The sequence below is a fragment of the Amblyomma americanum genome, chromosome 4 (genome assembly GCF_052857255.1).
Source record: "Amblyomma americanum isolate KBUSLIRL-KWMA chromosome 4, ASM5285725v1, whole genome shotgun sequence".
NCBI lineage: Eukaryota > Metazoa > Arthropoda > Arachnida > Ixodida > Ixodidae > Amblyomma > Amblyomma americanum.
In genome coordinates this window covers 192,944,669-192,964,140 of record NC_135500.1, presented here as the reverse complement: position 1 = coordinate 192,964,140, position 19,472 = coordinate 192,944,669, and the positions used below count along the sequence as shown (strand labels likewise).

General features: G+C 45.7%; 1 protein-coding gene across 5 annotated transcripts in view; it reads left to right on the top strand.

Annotated features, from left to right (window-relative positions):
• The window catches only part of tho2 (THO complex subunit 2-like protein), a 64,365-nt gene that overhangs the window by 18,393 nt on the left and 26,500 nt on the right, over positions 1-19,472 (top strand). For 3 of the 5 annotated variants that reach the window (XM_077662716.1, XM_077662712.1, XM_077662714.1), the window contains exons 14-25: positions 3,555-3,639; positions 3,776-3,869; positions 6,231-6,311; positions 6,927-7,023; positions 7,120-7,237; positions 10,266-10,445; positions 11,029-11,193; positions 11,285-11,347; positions 14,858-14,952; positions 15,023-15,146; positions 15,979-16,120; positions 17,228-17,385. In XM_077662716.1, the coding sequence (XP_077518842.1) occupies positions 3,555-3,639; positions 3,776-3,869; positions 6,231-6,311; positions 6,927-7,023; positions 7,120-7,237; positions 10,266-10,445; positions 11,029-11,193; positions 11,285-11,347; positions 14,858-14,952; positions 15,023-15,146; positions 15,979-16,120; positions 17,228-17,385 (1,402 nt within the window). The remainder of the gene's footprint in view (positions 1-3,554; positions 3,640-3,775; positions 3,870-6,230; positions 6,312-6,926; positions 7,024-7,119; positions 7,238-10,265; positions 10,446-11,028; positions 11,194-11,284; positions 11,348-14,857; positions 14,953-15,022; positions 15,147-15,978; positions 16,121-17,227; positions 17,386-19,472) is intronic. The other 2 variants (XM_077662717.1, XM_077662715.1) reach the window with 1 other exon arrangement.

Below are 19,472 nucleotides of genomic sequence, written 5' to 3'. Positions count from 1 at the left end.
AAGATGCCCCCGTCTTCTATTTGAAGTGATGAAGACGTCACCTCTCATTATTGCTGCAATATTTTGCCCCAGCTTGGAAGATTCGCCTAGTTATATCAACACCTGACGGTCATCATTGGATTTAATGCACCAAGCCTGTTCCGGGTCAACCACTCGCCTTGCAGTTTCCAATGTGTCTTCACTCCTTTGGGCATCTCGTGAAGCAATTGTGGCACTTGTATGTTGTGTGAAGAATCTTTTCAGGGTCCAGTAGGCCGAATACCTATTGAGTGAAAAAGAAGAAGAAAAAGAAATGTACGAATTCACGACAGCTGTTTCGTGCTATGCCAAGCAAGAATTCAAGATGCTAGAAATTTGCAAGATGCAAGTAGTAGCAAGCCTTCAGCTCATTAACATAATTTTGGCTGCATGAAAGTTTTTGCAACGGGGCCGCAATGAAGTCTGAAAACAAGCTAATGCTGGAAGAACTGAAGAACTTGGCAAGAGGGCACCGCAGAACCGGCAGCTGCTGCTGAAGACAAGAACAGTCTCATAATCAACACTGTGTCAGCACAGCAACTTTAAGTACAAGTTGAGTTCTCCAATCAAGCTTTATGGTTTCTCAAGCAGTCTGCTGTTCACATTTAACTGGATGTTCAGCTGCAAGCACCCACTGGCGTCATTGTCCTGCTCATGCCCATAGAAATGCGACTGCCTTCACCTTTCAAGCTTTACGTCGAGCCAAGCCCATTGCGGGATTTCTGCAAAAGCAACGGTGTTGGAAGACGACAGGATGGCAGTAGTTGATGAGAGCAAGAGGCCAATTTGGAAGTTTCTTGGCAGCATGGCGGCACTGTCAATCCATCACCTGCGTTCAAGCCTGATTCCTTCGTTGGTGTTCCATGAGCTACGCCACTTTCAAGAGGAGCAGCCAAGACTTCCTGGAGCTGCCCTTCACCAAAGATCAAGTGCGTCCATTGTGAATCTGTGGTGTACTTTAGTGGACAGTGCTTGTGTGGCTCCCAAGACAGTTGTGTTGGTGGTGGTGGTGTTTTCGTCATCTGCGAGTGCGAGAAGAAAGTGGTGTGCTATTTCAGGATGTGAATATAGTATGAAGAAGATGATGCGATACTAAATAACTCATTTTTCTGAAAAGGGGGGAATATAATTCAAAATGGTAGTTGAGAAAAAACGGAATTTGTGATTTCTCTTGCAATGGTTGCAATCACCGCAGCTATATGTGCCATGATCGTTTTTCAGTAGCCATTTGCTTTGCAGTGTTAGCCTAGGTTAAATGCCATTTTGTATATGTGTATTTTTTCTTCAGATTTTGCAAAGTCACTCAGTTATGTTGTGGCTCCTCGAAAAGCAGTGTTAATTAAATGAGCGTTTCTCACTACTTCCAAGTTCAAAGAAAAGCAGGTGCAGATCTGTTCAAATAATTTGAATCTCGAAAGTAGACTTTGTAAGACAAGCTGGTAGAAATAATTGCTAGGACTACAAAGCGTGTAGGCCCTCATATTTGTCCTATGGCTTATATGTGCAGTCTTGCTAGTGTGAAGGGGATGGCTGAATGTTCAGCGTATTTGCCCACATAGTGTGCTTCCAGAGGCTTGCAAAGGGCATCTTGTCTTGCAAAGGACGGGAAAAAAAGAGGCTTTGTTAAAAGTATTAGGGAAAAGTATCCGCCCTGTAATAATCTTTAATAAGAAGCATTATTTTTTGTGCAGACTTGAAGTGATACTTCTGTTATTTAATGATGCTGGACTTGCGGCAGCATGCCTTTTTGGGTTGTGTGCTGCTACCTTCGAAATCTATTTATTTGATGGCTGTATGGGCATTTTAATGGGGAGAAATTTTTGCCAGAGGCACATTTGATCTTTTGGTGTATGGCAGGTCGAAATAAAGCTAGTAGGGAATTTGTTTGCGGCAAGCAGTGACAGCTTCTTGAGGCTGTCTTCCTATTTTAGTGTAGTTCTGATACATCTTCATAATGAGAAGAACGCATCAAAGAGTATACACTGTTAACACAGTGGCAGTTATTTTTTGGCGTTAGTTTTGCAGCTCTGCTGATATTCTTGGGCTGATCGTTCTTGCATAAAGAATACTGATAATAAGAATAGAAAGAATTTGACGAAGACGTGGAAGCTGAGTGCCACTCTCACTTTTTAGTCATGGTTTGCCAGGCTTTGTGGACATTGGTATGTTTTCCAGATGCCTATAAATTTAGTGTCTTGGGTACACTAGAAAAATGTATCTGGCTTGCTGAAGCCCTGTTAGCTTGCTTTGTCAAATTGCTTGAGGAATTGTCCATCCGCTTTCTGCAGTTCGGTTGCACCCAACTAAGAGCTTCTTGCATGCTGTTTTTAATGGCTTGTTGTGTGCTCATCAAACCTTCTATAAAACCGTATTTACTTGTATAATGATTGCACCCTGGTGGCCAGAAAGTACAGTTTTGTAAATACCCCGCGTAATGAGCGTGCAATGAGACTTAAAAAAAAAAGTAGTGCCTCCATTATGCAAGTAAATGTGATTCATATTATGACTATTTGCTGAAAGTGAATTGCATGCTGTTGGAGCAGACATTTAACATTTGGACAGGTAGCAATTGCCTGTCCTGGCATTATCGTTTTTAACTATACAGTGTTCGAGGCAAAGCAGCAGGCACTCTTAGTAAGAGAATTGAGCTATTTTTGTACTTCTTAAAATAGGAATTTTTTTTGCTTTGTAGCCACAATATAAAGGCCTTGCCAGAGATTTGCAGTATCTGTGCCTTGTATAGGTAGTGGTTGGCAGCAATGAGGTTGAGGTTCTTGCAGTGCACCTAATGTTGTTTCGTGGTTGCATATCACCGTAGATTGTTTTGCTTTCCAGCAGTGCATGCTGTATGCTTCAATGCATGATCAATAACGGAGAGGCATGCGACATTCACCAGTTCTACGTGGTTGTAGCTTCAAGAAAGATTAAGGTTAACCTGAGGGGCACATGAGCAAAAATGGATTTCCTGCAAAATAGAAACAAACCGAGTGATGATTGTTGAAATTCGTCTCTAAGGAAAGGTTGCACTTCAGATAGCGAAGCTTCAGCTACTCTGGATAATGTACAGTCTCGGCCATAAGATTACAGAGCATGCTTTGGTGATCAAGCTCATCTCGTGCCTTACCTAGCGAAAATTAGGAAGTACTTTATACACACGTTAGCACATGCCGCTGGTGCCCTCATGTATGAACCCTAAAGCCATTGTATCTTCTCTACGGAATGCGCGTGAAGCTTGCTCCGTAATATTTTGTCTGCACCTGTACATAATTTTTGCAAGCTGGTTTGCAAACTTCTATGCACTTTGCTGATTACTCAGCTTTTCATCAAATGGACTTAATGTACCTGTAATGTCTGATAAGGCCTAGCCTTGCCATTGAAAGGAGCTGCAAAGAGTGGGTCTGTACAACTATGCTGTTCAGCCCTCCCATGCCCCTTTGCTCTGCTGTTCAAGTTGCTCCAGATTAAAGTGAGTCATGGTGGATTCTGTTGGGTGTTTTGTTGAAATGACCTCACTCTGATGTTGTTTTGTTTCTCAGGCGTCTAAGTAAAGAGAATGTGAAGCCCTCAGGTCGTCAGATAGGGAAGCTGAGCCACAGTAATCCCTGTTTCCTCTTTGACTATGTGAGTATTGGGCTATCTTGGCCACAGTCCGGGATAAGGCTTGACCGGACTGTCTTTTGCTTGTCAAGCCTGATTGTGAGTTTGCCCAATCTCCCGGTTTGAGTTGCAAGCACACTTCACTTCGCCTGGAATGCAGATCCTGTCTCAGATCCAGACATGGGACAACCTAATAGTGCCAGTGGTGGACTCTCTCAAGTACCTCACCATGCTGTCTTATGACGTCCTTGCCTGTATCCTTGATGGCTGCCCTCGGCACATTCTTTTACTGCTCTTCCTCTTTTGGTGTCATTGGTTGGACTCCTGTCACCTGGGTAGTTTTCGCTTTCATTGAAGAGGAAATGTAAAAATATTGGCGTGACCATTTTCTTTGCTCTGCATAAGACAATTTGCAGCATTAGTATGATAACCCCTGGCAGAACTTGACAGGAGAGTTTTCAATATGCAGCCAAGCCCACTTATAACGAGGTTTACGGTTGCACGGGTTGCGTTTGTGGTATCCGAGGTGCGTAGTAAGTGGACTTCCCATGCTAAAACCAAAAATGCGAAGTCTGTTATGTGCCTCCATTTAAGCACTTTCAAAGCTCTCCAGTGCAGTGACATACTCCTTGCCTATACTCTTGCTAACAAGTATTTTAGAGGCACGAAATAACTGATCGCGTTGAAAGCTTTCACAGGAACTCACAGCTTCCTCCTCATCGGATTTCTGGTAGTAGGAGGCTGTTCGTGCTTCGCATGCTATTGTTTTCATCAGTGTATGGCTCTCTGGATTCAGCGTCATTGTCCCCACCAATGAAGACATCCCAGCTGACATCAGGTCAGGTCAGCTGTGCATCAGTCACCTGTTGCCACAAATCTACATGCACACGGCAACATCGGTATTAACAGCAGCCTCCATTATCCCAGGGTATCAAATCCTACTTTACGGAAGAAATTCTTGATGCACTCCGCAGTCTCTTTCATCCATGCGTCCTTATTCTAGAGAGCAAAACTGAGAGATGTGAACTGTGATGTTGGTACCTGGACTGTCAATTGCCGTAGGCATGTGTTGGGGATGCACTGCCAATGACATACCTTGAGCCTGTGAATTATACCTATTTCAAGTGGCTGTTCTTGCTGTTTGAGTTTGGTGGCAGGAGAGCGTGCTCACTGCAATCGGGGAAGGCAACACGTGCAGCATCGCACGGTTGTTGAGCATGAGCAGGACTTTTTTTTTTTTTTTTGTCAGCATGTCATGTCTGACTCAACAAGCCGCTCTGAGAACAAGTAGTCTCGCATCCCCATACTGCATCTTAACTTGCACCTTTAAGCACACCCGTCGAATTAAAAAAAAATGTTGAGAATCATCCAGGCCTTGGTGGTGGGCCTGTAGTGTACAAGGGCATAGATTCCAGAGCACTACTATTTGCGGGTCTCCCCGATGACGAGCATAAGCCACCTGTCACAGACGTTTGTGCTTTCGTGAAGCTTGCTGCACTTTTGAGAAGTGCTGGACGTTGCTTCAAGGCATGCATTTTTGATGGCCCCATCTGGTAATATTTTGTCGGCATTCCATGCGTGTCGTATTTTTATTGCATTTACGTTATTTTCGTAGGAAAGGGACGAGGTGGTGTCATGAGGACTTGCAGATGCTGGTGGCTGTGCTGCTGTGCTGCTGTGCTCTTACCAGAGGCTGGGGTTTTCGGCTGTGGGGCTGAGTTTACAGTGCCTCCTCATTCACTCTAACCGAGCTATGGGGCAAGAGATGTTAGTTGTACCTGTGACGCAGTGCAATTACCCTAGTACATTTTTTTATTGTAACGCTGCACTCATTCGTAATAACTGAGTGTTATAACTGTGGCCGTAATAAGTGGGCTCGACTGTATCACCATGCTTGGTGCACATACTGCAGTGCAAGTTTTTCAATATTTCAACTAAAGTGCCTGTGTATAATCCGTCATACTGAAGCTTTCCTGGCAATTGATTGATCATACAAATAGCCTAGCCACCAAGCAATCTCATTTTCAGATGACGCATGTCTGGTTCTTATTGCCTCGGCATGCTGTATCAAGATGATAGTAACAAGCACTTCAAAAAAATGAAGCTTGATACAGCGTTGTTTACAAGCTTGAAGGAAATCCAAAGGAGTATTGCTGACGGTTTCATTTCCACGGGTCTGTTTTGTTCTTCGTTCCGTCCCCATCATATTGGCTGGGCATCTTACATTCCTAACACTACTGCACAGTGCCAGTGGCTGTGTCAGCTGGGTTTTGTTTCATAAAGTCGCTGTGTATTACAGCTAAGAAAGCCAGTTTAGCTCGTGGATGCATTTTGAACAGATTTGATTGCTGGGAGATGAGAATAGTATTTCACTCATTTTATGCTGTTTTTATGTTGTTCTGAGGGCTTGAGCATGGGCTATCTGCGGATTTTCATATCTTCAGTCGCTTTTTCCGTTTTCTTCTAACTGTTCTAGCTTCAGTGCAGTGTTTGGTCGCTGTAAAAATGTCGCTGCGATTAACTTCGATGTGCTTACCACATGGAATGTCATTATGCTCATTGTTGTGCATTATTGTTGTTAACGTCTTTGCTTTCCCTGACTGTGCTTATCACAGATTGCGTTGTTGAGGCTCTTTGTTCTCCCGAAAAGGATCGTATGAAGCACGATGGAACCAGCATCTCGTTATGGTTGCAAAGTAAGTCTGCCAGGAGTGCCTATAGCTCCTCTTTCATAATAGTAGCAGTTCTGGCCTCATGACGAATAGATGGCATGGTGACCAGAATCAAACTGGATCAATCCTGGGCCTCATGCATAGTTAGGCATTCTTATGTGATTGTGGCTTGGCTTACGGTAACTCCAGGCTTAATATAAGTATGCTTTGCCACTAGGTTTTAGAAACTGTTATAGAAAATCACTTCTCGTTCTCCCAACTATGCTCAGTTTTTCAATGGATTGTGGTCACCATGCAAATCAACATATTATGCATTCATGTCATTGCAACCTGCCTCATCTTGACCCCAGTATCGCTGTGGTTGGCTGCCGTATTGGCATTGCATGATAAATCTGTTCGTAGTGTTTCGCAGATAAGTTCATATTTAAGGCCTCTGTGCCAGATTGCACTCATTTGCTGATTCCTATCTTTGCTCATCGGATTAGCTGGTTAGAGATTGAGAATTTGATACCTCCAAAATTTTTGTGGGAAAGAGCTTCAAAGAACAAACTTGTAGTCATGCCAGCGTTTGCTTTGTTTAGTGCATGCATATTTCTGAGGAAATGATGCAAACCTATTTTCAACATTTGTCTCAATCAGGCCTTGCCAGCTTTTGTGGTGCAGTCTTCAAGAAGTACTCCATTGACCTGACAGGCCTGCTTCAGCTCGTTGCAAATCAGCTGAAGGCTGAAAGAAGGTGAGTCTGTTCATTCAGAGCATTCCTTGATGCGCCGTGGTGTGCTTTTTAGCCGCAACCTGTGCCCATTCTCTTCCTTGTTTTTTCCCTCAATAGCCTGGATTTACTGGTACTCAAGGAAATTGTACAGAAGATGACTGGCATTGAATCCACTGAGCAAGCCACTCAGGACCAGCTGGAAGCCATGTGTGGAGGAGAACTGCTGAAGGCTGAGGTGCCATTCCTTAATTACACCTTCTCAAAAGCTGGGTTCATTTGTATGTTGAGAAATACATGCTCTTAAAATGTTGAGCAGACAAGAGTAGTGACACGAGGGGCTTGTTATGGCATACATTTGAAGTAGGCCTGTGTGAATGGTGGCTTTTGGTTCGAAGCAACTGGTAATTTTCATAAAATAATTTCGAAGTGAAGAGGTTGAATAGGCATTTTCGAAATCACGTGGAACATACCCAGCAGCGTCAGTGCATGTCCTGCAATGTGTCCATTCTTGGTATTGCCGGCCCGAAAGACGCGGGTCCGATCCCGGCCGCGGCGGTCGAATTTCGATGGAGGCGAAATTCTAGAGGCCCGTGTATTGTGCGGTGTCAGTGCACGTTAAAGAACAACAGGTGGTCGTATTTCCCGGAGCCCTTCACTACGGCGTCTCTTATAGCCTGAGTCGCTTTGTGACGTTAAACCCCCATAAACCATTCTTGGTACGTGCTCGTCATGGGTAGACTGTGTGCCGTTATGAGCTTGCGCCATTTCTATGTCAGATGTGCCATGGCTAGGGGGTAAGGTTACTAGCATCTTTGATTGCTTGAAGTGATAGAAAAGTTAATCCAATAAAGGTAGGTCATTTATGTCCTGGTCTCTTTTTTGTTGTTGTTGTCACTCATTGAATTCAAAAACTTGCTTACCGTATTTATTCGAATCTAGGCCGATAGTTTTTTTTAAATGATCATATTCCAAACTCTAGGGTCGGCTTACATTCGAGGATTTTAAAAAAACGCGTCACTTTTTCATTGAAACTGCTAAATATGGTGCATGGATAGCACCATCTAGAAAAGTCAGTATCGCAGCCGCTACTAGCTGTGCCGGTAGCCAACCGTACACAAGCGAGGTCGCCATTTTGACCTGTGCCGTGTCGGCCGTATCGGTGTGCGGCGTGGTGTTCACGATGGCACCAAGCAGGAGATGCCACTACAGTGCCGCTTTCAAGCGAAAAGTTGTGATAGCCGCAGAGTCATCATCGAACCTTCAAGCTGGGCGGGACTTCAGCGTCGACGAGAAAAACGTCCATTGTTTTAGGGGACGACAGCAGCTTTTTGCGTGCGCCGCAACGAGGATGGCATTTAGCGGACCAAAGAAAGGCCGTCACCACGAAGTGGAGACAGTTTTGGCCGACTTTGTTCGGACGCAGAGAGCAGCTGCCCTTCCAGTGACAACAGAAGTGCTCCAAGCGAAAGCTAGGGAACTTTCGAGGGAGCGAGGCCTAACGCCAAAGGATTTCAAAGCCAGCCAGGGCTTTGAAATCCTTTGGCGTCCATTTTTGAAGCCAGCCAGGGCTGGCTTCAAAAATTCATGAAGCGCTTCGGCTTCAGCCTTCGATGTCGCACTTCAATTACCCAGAAGCTGCCAAGCGATTTCGAAGAAAAGCTGATAGCTTTTCAGCGCTACGTGCCGCGAAAGAGAGAAGCGGCAGGCTACAACCTTGGGCAAATCGGCAACGCTGACCAGACGGCTGTCTATTTTGATATGCCAGTGGCGTACACCGTGAATGAAAAGTGTTCCAAGGAGGTGAAGGTGCGCTCTGTGGGCTACGAGAAGCAGCGTGCAACTGTTATCCTGTGCTGCACAGCTGATGGGCATAAGCTCCCTCTTTATATGATATTTAGAAGGAAGACACTGCCTGCTCGAGAAACTTTCCCAAGAAATGTCATTGTGCGGGCAAATGAGTACGGGTGGATGACCGGTGTGATGGTGGAGAGTGGGTTAAGATTGTGTGGCGACGGCGTCCAGGAACCGTTTTGACAAAACTCGCTCCTTGTTGCCATGGGCACTTGACCAACAACTTGAAGGCTGCGCTCGCCCAATTGAACAAGGACCTTACTGTCATACTGGGTGGCATGACGGGCCATTTGCAGGCACTTGATGTCTGCATCAACAAACCTTTCAAGGATCGTCTGCGGAAGTATTACACGGACTGGTTGACTGACGAAGACCACATGCTAACGGTAATAGGCCGCATCAAACGTGCATCGCTATCGCAGCTGGCGGGCTGGGTAGCTGCAGCGTGGGATGACATCCCATGTACTTTAATCGTGCGCGCCTTTAAAAAGTGCAGCATAGCTAATGCGCTTGACGGTACCGAACATAGTGCACTGCTTGACGGTAACAGTGACAAGGAACACAGCGACGATGACGTTGAGTGAGCTCTGCACGTTCAGATTCAATAAATGCTGTTTGCATTTTGTGAACGCTGTCCTCGCTTTTTTTATTCGGCCTATATTCGAGGTAATATTTTTTTTTTGTTGTTGGCTTCGGACTTTAGGGGGTCGGCTTAGAAGCGGGGTCAGCCTAGATTTGAGTAAATACGGTAGTTCGAATGTTTTTCGCGATCCCAGTGACCTCGAATTAATGAGGTTTTACTGTTAAGCGTTCTTTTCCATTTGACTTGTGGGGCATTTGTTGTAGTAAGTTGCCTGTTGGTGCAATATGTCTGGTCTCACGTTCCGAAATGTCGACCCTAGGTGGGTGGAACATTGCTAAAGTGTAGTGTGGGCATTGAAACTTTAGGGTAAAGTTGCAAATGCGCCCGGAACCTCTGTATGTCTGTTCAATCAGATTATCCAAGTGGTTCTATATCATCAGAACCGTCAAGTAAAATTATACTGAAAGAGATCCATTTTTTTCTTTTACTTTCCTAAAGACCAAGTTATTATTTTTTTGTTTTGCTTTGCGCTTTCTCTATTTGATAGAAAAAGTGTACCGAAGCGCATCCGCCAGACGCTTTTGAATCTGCAGTGGCGGCTGCCAAGCCGTTGCGCGCAGGTTTCAGGCGACAGGTGATGCATGGGGTATACAAAGCCTTCAGACATTTTGTTCATGTCAGTGCTATGCAAGTTACTGCTGCTTTTCAGTCTTTTTTTGGGCTAGATCCAATTTCAGACCCATTGTTTACTAAAGCCGCCCCCTAAATCGATTGTCGTCTTTCTCAAACAAAGTAGGCATTGCATGAGTGACATTGGCTTTGTATGCAGGGAGGCTATTTCCACCAGCTGCGAAACACCAAGAAGTCATCGCAGCGGCTGAAGGATGCACTGTTGGAGCAGGATTTGGCATTGCCCCTGTGCCTTCTCATGGCCCAGCAGAAGAACTGCATCCTCTACCGGGAGCAGGAGGCCTCACACCTCAAGCTGGTTGGCAAGCTCTATGACCAGGTAACAAAACAGTATGCTGCTTCTTTAGCAAGGCTGTTCAACACAGCACTTTAAATCTTATTTTCACTACACCACTATCGTACTGTCACTTTCAGTCCTCAGGGGGTCAGTTAGAATCAAACCTAATGCGTATCTGGCATTGCTACCTAACCAGTTAAGCTGGTTCTTGATGCGTAGTCAAAATTTTTTATCCGGAACAAGAAGCAGCAGAAGTGGAAACTTCTGCTGAGGCATTCAAGTGGAAACTAATTCACTGTTTCCTTGTGCATAATTAGAAAGCTACCTGGAGGTATTTTGGTCGGAAGTGTTTATTCACTTTCACTGATTACAAACTCGTTTCTTTGCTGCAGGGTAAGTAGCAGGGCAACTCATCAAGTGGAAATGTGTTTCAGTGTTAAATATTGAGCGCACATTAAACTGTTTTTTGCATCTGTCTGAATCTGGATTCAAAGTTCCCACGGGGGAGTGCTGTTACATTTTTGGTTGCTAAAACAAAGAGTGAGTGTTCTGAATTTAGGGGAAGTTGGCTGCCATGGCTGTGGCCTGCAGAGTGTTGCATTTGGCTCTTGCATCACTTTTGCAGTGCCAGGACACACTAGTGCAGTTCTGTAGCTTCCTTTCAAGCAGCCTGAGCACAGAAGAGTATGCGGGGAGGCTGCCTCCCGTGGACCAGCTCCTGTCACGATTCCATGTCCAGGCGGATGTTGCTTTCTTCCTGGCCAGGCCCATGTTTGGGCACCAGATAAATGTAAGTTGGCTCTGTCTTGTTCCCCCGAGCTGCCCGTTTAGTGTTTTGCATCTGCACTAATTCCTGTGTTTGCCTATTCTTTTTTCTCCAGCTCAAGTTTGATGAGGTCAAGCGGAAAGATAAGAGCTTTAAGACACTGGCAGGAGCACAAAAGGTAAATTTAAAACTTAGCTAAAAGGATATGACATGATATGATACGGTGTGCATGATATGATACGGATGCCCCGAAACAGTGCAGCGTTATTGTTTTGCTGTTTTGCCTTATTTATCTCCATTTTAAGTGCATTCATGATGCTTAAATTTTAAAACGATAAAGCTTGTTTTGTTTTAAATGCAAAGGTCAATCCTGTGCTAACAATGTTGTTTTCTGAATTTTTTTTACTAATATGATGTGACTTGTGCGAAAGAAAATGCTGTATTTACTCACTTAAGGGCACAGGGTAAGCCCTATACTTCCCATGCATTTTAGGCCATGTTGAGGTACATATTTCTCACTAACTAATAACAGTAGCCTAATAATACATATATCATTGTTTGCCAAATTTTCTGCTCTTTTTACTGAACTAGAATATTTGAAATGTGCTGAAAATTCGATTTTTAATAAAAATTTTTCCGGTAGTACACAAATCTGGCCTTTCTTTGCGCATTTCAAAATTCATAACAGAATAACTGCTCAGTGAAATTGCTTAATTCTAGTTCAGTAGTTGGCAACACTTATGTCGATGATTGCAAAAAAAATCAGCCGTCTGTCTTGAAAGGCATTGGAAATAATGGTACCTTTGTAAGAAAAAACACTGTTTTGAGATAATAGAGCGTAAAGAGAAAAAAGATGTGAAAAACCATTTTTTATTCGCAGAAACGCCTCCATAGTAATTGGTTTAATAGCCCCTGCTTCGTAGTCACTGTCGCCGTCATTTCTTCGCTTTTCGGCTTGTCGTTTTGACTGTCGGGTCTCTTTTGTAAGCTGTTGTGTTGCTCGGTCCGCAAAGTACATGCGCTTATGGTCAGCTTCCCTCAGCCACTTGATGGTGTTGCTCCCTGGGTTCAATCCACACGCCTTCAAAACGTTGGCCCGTGCGATGCTACCATCATTAAATGAAAGAACAGCATCCAGTGTTGCCATCCGTAGGGTCCGAAGCCTAACAAACACATTCTTTGGCGCGCGTTCCCAAACAACATGGTTGAACGACTCATTTGCATTTTGAGTTCGCCCATGCAGGCACTTCTCTAGGAGCTCAGCCTTCGATAGCTCCCTATAAATGGGTTTGATAGCCTCCAAGACAGATGCAGGCAAACTCTCCTTGTGGAAAAATGGCTTGCCCTCTGACTGACTTCTGTAGAAGGCACACCACGTATCGGGTCCCTTTGGGCAAAGTCCATGGCATGGGTCATGGTCTGTGGCCGATAAGTGGAAGAAGGTTGCCCAAACGGCCTTTCGCATTTCATCCAGGTTTCCTACATTTCTTCTGATGGCCAAACCATAGTACGTCTGGAGCTTGTCTATTACTGCATCAGTCAGTCGGCCTCGGCCCGAGAGGCTCTTTCCATCAGAGAGTTTTCCTGCTTTGTTTCCTTTTTTTAGCCTTCGTAACCTTGTGCCCATCCTTTTTTGCACGTGCCCTATGCACTCAACCTTGGATATTTCAACGGAATCACCATATGGCATTTGTGCCTTCACAGCCATAAAAAGCCTTGCTGTCACGATCCCCATGGTATTTGACGTATCGAACGCCGTGAAGCTCCTCACTCCTGCCGAAAATTTTCAGTGCTCCTGCGACTTCCATTCCACCGCTGGTGCCTTGGTAGTTGCTTTGGCACACCTCTCTATGAAGGGGGTCACTGTTTGTACCCTTGATGCTGCACTTTGGACAACGGTTAGACAAAACCTCCACATCCAGCACTTTCCCAGAGTCTACACTGGTCGCAGAGACTATGCCGTTATTGGAAGTATGGCCTCGCTTCTGCCAGCTTCCATCAAGAGCAACTGCGATGTCTTTATCCCCCTCATTCAGCTGCACAGCTTCGTCAGCTGCCCTTTTCATCGACTCCTGAGCAGCAGCTTCGATGTGACCTAGAAGCTCTTGATTGTATTTCGCAAACTTTGTCGGCAGCTTAGGAAGGTTCAGCATAGCACAGAGTATATTTCCTGCAGCCATTCCTTACCAGTGGACCTCAAGGCATACACTAACCTGAGGTTGGCTTCATAGAGGCCAGAAGTAGTTTTCTTCGACATCTCAAATCGTTGTGCGGCACTGCACACTTCACAGTTCAAACTGTAAACGCTTGCAACACCTACTCGTTTTGTCACAATTTCGATGAGCTCAACACTTCCACCGCACTCTCTGCACACACAAATCTGTGTAATTGCGGCACAAATGCCGTCCATGTCCATTAAGGCATATTGGCTGCTGCTCTGTAGCACATCCTCTTCCTGGAAGCACAGAGAAAATCTTGAAAGCTTCGATGTCGAGGAGCTGGCGCGTTCGGCGTTCGGGATCTCATTCGGTCGTGGACATCCTTTTGCTTTTTCACGATGAGCGGAGCGGTTGCCGTGAAATTCACGCCTGACGAAGGCCTTCTTTGCCCTGGGCATCTCAGCTTATCAGCAGCAACCAACACCGGCACAATTTACAATACTGATCGAAAGGGATAGCACTCGGACGCAGCTGCATGAAGGTTGCAGAAACGTGGAAAAAACGTGCAAAGCGTCTCAGGATTGTCTTGGCTAAAAAAGAGGAGCTGTACAATAGTCGCCAGACAATTTTTTATATGTAGCTGATTTTAGACAAGTTTTGAAATCAGGTGGTGGACTTTTTGGTTGAAAAAATTGACGTTAATCCTGAAAGGGGGCGTGGCTGCTCACTACTTGGTTTCGGAAAAAGCGTTTTTCAGCCGTAAATATGGCTTTCTGAGGAAAGTGCGATCATGGAACATGTGTAGGAAGAATTGAACTTCTAAAATTCCAAAAGAAAAAAAAAACGATTTTTTTCTAATTTTACCTTACCCTGTGCCCTTAATGAACCCGTCCCCCACTTTGTTGTTGAAGATGCACTTTCTTCTTTTCAGCCTTGCTTCAGAAATGTGCATCTAACCTTCAGGGCCAGTGTTCAGCATGTTCGCGTTAACTCGCTGCAATTGGCCAGTGCAGTTGACTATCACATTGTGTTCGGATCGAGCCGTAGTACAGCAAACACCTCTTGAAACAAATGATTCTAAACATGTATGACACGAATGTGGATGACGGGGGGAACAACTTGTTGACTGCACGGTGTTGTTGATGGACATATGTATGTTAAACACATCAATTTTTTTTCCTCTTTGTAATGACTCCTCCGTAAAATTGATGTCAGCATTTTTTGAAGAAAAAAAAATGGGTTCATTGCACAAGTGAATCTGGCATAATGCCATTAGGATGTTAATTCACCACTCTACATCCATTTAGTGGCAGTGTGCTTCAGTTTCTCACGGCAGTCAGGGGCTCACCAGGCAGTGCGTACACTGCTTTCGTATGGTAGTCTTAAGTTGTCCATCATTTGTTCACTTCGGCTTGCCATAGCTTTGTGGTCATAACTGACTGGAATTTGTTTTGTTCACCACAGCTAATAGTAGTGCTGTGCCGAGTCAAAAGTGTGTCCCCCGTGTCCTGATGCTAGAATTCTCGCAGCTCCAGCGCTATGTGGATTGTGTGGACCAAGTGATGGCTCAGGTGGTTGACAGTGTTAGGCCACTACACACAGTGAAAACATGGGAGGACCTGAGGTGAGGGCAGCATCCTAATCTGGAGGTGTGTCGGTTGCTATACATGTGGTGTGTTCACTCGCTTTTGCAGCCCCCAGTTCTACGTAACCTTCTGGTCGCTGTCCATGTACGACCTACACGTACCCTCGACCAGCTACCAGCGCGAGATGCAGAAGCTCAGAGATGCATCAAATTCCGAGGAGACAAAGGACATGGTAAGGTTTAGGTCTTGGGCGAAACCAATTTCATGAGCTGTTGTTGATTATTAGATAGATGCCTTACAGCCATGAGGATGTCGTAGAAATGAAAACCTTTGCTTATGAGGCGTATTAGCTTTGTTATTCTCCTGTCCAGATACATTATTATTTCATTTTATGTTGACCTTCCACAGTGGTTAAGGCGCTAGGCTACTGGTCTGGAGGATCCAGGTCTAATCGCAGCTGCAACGGCTGAAATGCCAAAGGCGCCCGTGCACTGTGCGCTGTCAGCGCATGTTCTGAACCATTGTCACTTCAGGGCGTTAAACCCCACAATTTTTCATTTAGTTATACATATTACCTCCCACAGCACTGAAAAGATATTGACTGGTTACTTTGTGACTGCATTGTAAATATCATCCGTAGACGCAGTCCTTTGCTTTGGAACAGGTAGCGCGCATTGTTGACACTGGTGTGGTGACATCACATGCCAGTCGTGTATAGGCTGCAGTGTACCTGTTTCCAGAAAAGCTGAAGGCAAGAAGCAAGACAACGTATGCATTGATTACTGCTGTTGTCAGTCAAAGCAGAGCAGGCTAAGGTCACTTTGGCATGCTGTATTTATCCTTCTCACTTCTGCCTTCTTGAAAATTGTTGCTTGTTCAGTGCGCAGCATTACCAGCAGTAGCCTGTGTTGAATGGTTTCTTTTCAAGCTCTCTCATGCAGTCAGGCTTTTCGCCACACAGTGTCTTTGCCCAGAGACTGTATCGTGCTTGCGCTGCGGCTACTAGCAGCTGTGGGAAGGCTTGTGACAGTATCGGGAAGAAAGCTTCCTTCGTCTTGCTGCAGGCCCCCAGCAAACGCAAGAAAGAGAAGGACCGCTGCGATGCTCTGGCAGACAAGTTGGCCGAGGAGGAGCGGAAGCAGCAGGAGCACTGCACACGTGTCCTGGCTCGGCTGCGCAGTGAGAAGGATGCCTGGTTTCATTCGAGTAGGTGCCACCTCATCTGGATAGCACTTGAAGGCTGAGCAATCTCTGCGTTTTGTAACATCGTAACACAGTTGAGCCCACGTGTAACGAGCAATTAATTATTATGAAAACTTGCTTACTATGAATGGAAGCAATGTGACTGTCCTGGTGCACATTACAGCTATGGCACTTAGTCTCACATACAACGAATGTTTGTGGTCACAAATCTTAATCACAGCAAAAACAGAGGTGCCAGAAACTCGTACTGGGACATGCTACATGATGTTCGTTGTGGACGTAGATGTGCATCAGAACCACTTCCACCTTTTGCTTGAGGACCAAAAAATGATACGGGTTAAGCAAGAAAAGGATCAAAAGTTGACAGATAATCATGTTATGCGATGCACCAAATCTACACTATATTGGTTTTGCATTTTGCTTTTGCAGTGATTGCCTTTTCGTTGCACCTTGGAATTTGGTATCGCGTTTCCTTTTTTGTTGTGCTGCACACATAGGATTCCGGAAAATGGTTTGGGTGGGTCGGTTTACTTTTTGGAGAGTTAAGGTGGGTGGGCGGAGACTTTAGACTCAAGACAGTGGATTTTTTGCGGAATGGGGGGTTGTATTGCTAACGAAGTAAAAAGAAGTTGAAGCTGGAGCACATTATCACTTGGCTTATGCATGTTGTGAGGCTTGCCTGCTTAGGAGCTGAACACTGTACTAGGAGGAGGAGTAGCACACTTGAGTTGTCAGCACGGCTCTCCTCCTTTTCATACGTGGAACATCTTGTTTTTGACAGATGCTCTTTGTGAATGCAAGCACATTTTTCACTCATAAATAATGTAGCCCCTGGTGTAATTTTATTTCCAGCGATGCAACATAGGGTTACTGACACAGTAGAAGCCTCTAGGGGTAGCAGTGGGTTTACTGAAAGGAGCACCAATAAGGAATGCCCAGCAAATAGTATTTCAGGCTGTCTTTAGAGCCTCAGTAAAAGTTGGCCGTAGCTCCCTTGGAAAGTAATGCGAGGAGGGTCGTGACGAAAATTTTCTCATTTTGTGGAAATTGCATGCCTCTCTTGCGTTATGGTTCACGCCACTGTGTCCCCCTCATCACTTTTTCACGCAGGATCATCCAAGAATGAGACAATCATGCAGTTCCTACAGCAGTGTGTGTTTCCACGATGCACCTTCACGGCACTAGATGCCTTGTACTGTGCCAAATTTGTGCACTTGATTCACATCCTGAAGACACCAAACTTTTCTACCCTAATCTGCTATGACAAGGTGAGATTTGTGAGATGAATAAGCAGGCAGTTACCCCATAAATATTATGCTGAGAATGCTGAATGCTGTTTGTATGCCTTGCAAATTTTTTTGAAGGTGTTTAACATTCTGTTACGATGCTACTTGCCAATGACTGGCGTGCACTTATAAACAATGATTAGTGTGTCTCCCACATAAGTCGCATGTTTAATCGCATCTCAAGGGCCATTCATACAGCAGAGCCTCATTAATTTTAAGCCCTTTGAACTACATAAAATGTTCCAGTTATGCAGGTTTGCGAAAATGAAGCAAAGCAAGAAAGGCGAGCACTTCATTAACTCTGCATTATTAGCCGAACTTGGGTATACAGTTGAGTCCGCTTATAACAAACATGAGCGTAACGTGCCGTCCGTTCGTTATATCGCGAAGTTCGTAGTAAGCGGACCAGAGCTTTAAAGACAGTTGCTTGTCAAAACACAAAATCTATTTCTTTGCGAAAAAGTCCGTGATGGACGTTGGTTTTTGCAGCGCAGATCCGATGAGGGCGGTTTCTAGTTTATTTAAAGCAGAAGCGTGCTCTTCGCCGAGGCCCTTGGCATAGACAAGTTGTCCAAGGCTCTCATGTAGCCCAGTGCTGCAGGCGCGCTTATGGGTGCTGGCTCCGAAGTTTCATCCGATTCCTCCGCTTCACTCTCGTCCCGCGCTTCAGAAACGATGCCCTCGTCCGTGCACAGTTCCGCAGTGTCGGCGTTGTCATCGGCAGAAATAAAATCATTCCAACCAATGTCATGACCCCCCATGTCGGAGTTGACTACGCGCTGCCACAAATCGCCGCCGGGCTGGTCATCTTCCGAAGCATCAGGCTCGGCATCAGACACTGTTACGATGAAGCCGGCCTTGCGGAAGCAGTTCCGCATGCAAGTGGCCGTCACCTTTGCCCAGGCCACTTTCACCATCTCTACCGCTGAATACAGTGGAACTCGAAGCAGCAAGTTGACAGCCGGGCGGTCAACAGCGATGAGCAAGCGCTGCACAATGCGATGCGTATACGATGCTTTAAAGGCACGTATTACGCCTAAGTCCAGTGGCTGCACTTTAGAAGTCGTATTGGGCGGCAGGAAAAGCAGAGTGACTGCCATCAGCAGTGGTGCGCTGAGCAGTTGTCGAGCACAAGCAGCACGCATCTGCATTGCCACTGCATGTCGCGGTCAAACTCGCTCAGCCACTCTGCGAATAAATGTCCAGTGCTTTTCTTTTCGTGACCGCTCCGGGCACGGTGTTCCCGTCCGCCATCCCGAATTACAACCAGGGCCCGAGATTTGAACGAAGCAAACGGAAACGTCCGCACCGCAACAAGAGCGACAAAAGTGCGCGATGGGGTAGATGTGCAACGTGCACAAGCGGCAGTCAAGCTACAGATACATACGTACAGCGCCAGCGGAGAGACCAATGAGGGACGTCCGTGAGCGTCAGTGCAGCCACCTCTTGGCTCCCACGGAAGGCCTGCTTCACAGAGCGTGACCTCCGCGATCAGCACTGGCGGCGGCGCGGTTGATCGCGGAGGCCACTCACGCTTTTGCAAGAGAGAGGGGAGAGGAGCTGCGAGGAGGAGTGAGGGCGATCTTGGAAGTCGCACCATGTGGGCACACGCCGTGCACAGCACGTCGGTGGGGAAAGGGTAGCTCGCATGAGAGGGGCACAAAATGGAGCAGGCAGTTCACCTGCGATGAGGCTCGGGAAAACATGCCGGGCACATAAAGGGGTCAGAGGCAGGTTATCTCACATCGCGGCGCCGGGTTTATGCCATCCGTTCGCTGTAACCGATCAGCAGGGCTTAATGACGCTCGTTATACATGTGATTTTGTGCCATTGAAATAATGTATATTTTTATGGTTGCGCAGGTCTTGTTCGTTATAAGCGAAAGTTCGTCAAGTGGGGCCGTTATATGTCGGCTCGACTGTACCAGAGTTTGCATTGAACTTACTTAGCCTTTCCCGCATAGCACATGAGGCCTCTGAATTAACCAGGCTGTACAAGCCGCTTGCTCAAATTATCTGGTAGAGTTTACATTAGAAATTATGGGCCCACATAAATACTTCGAATTGTCG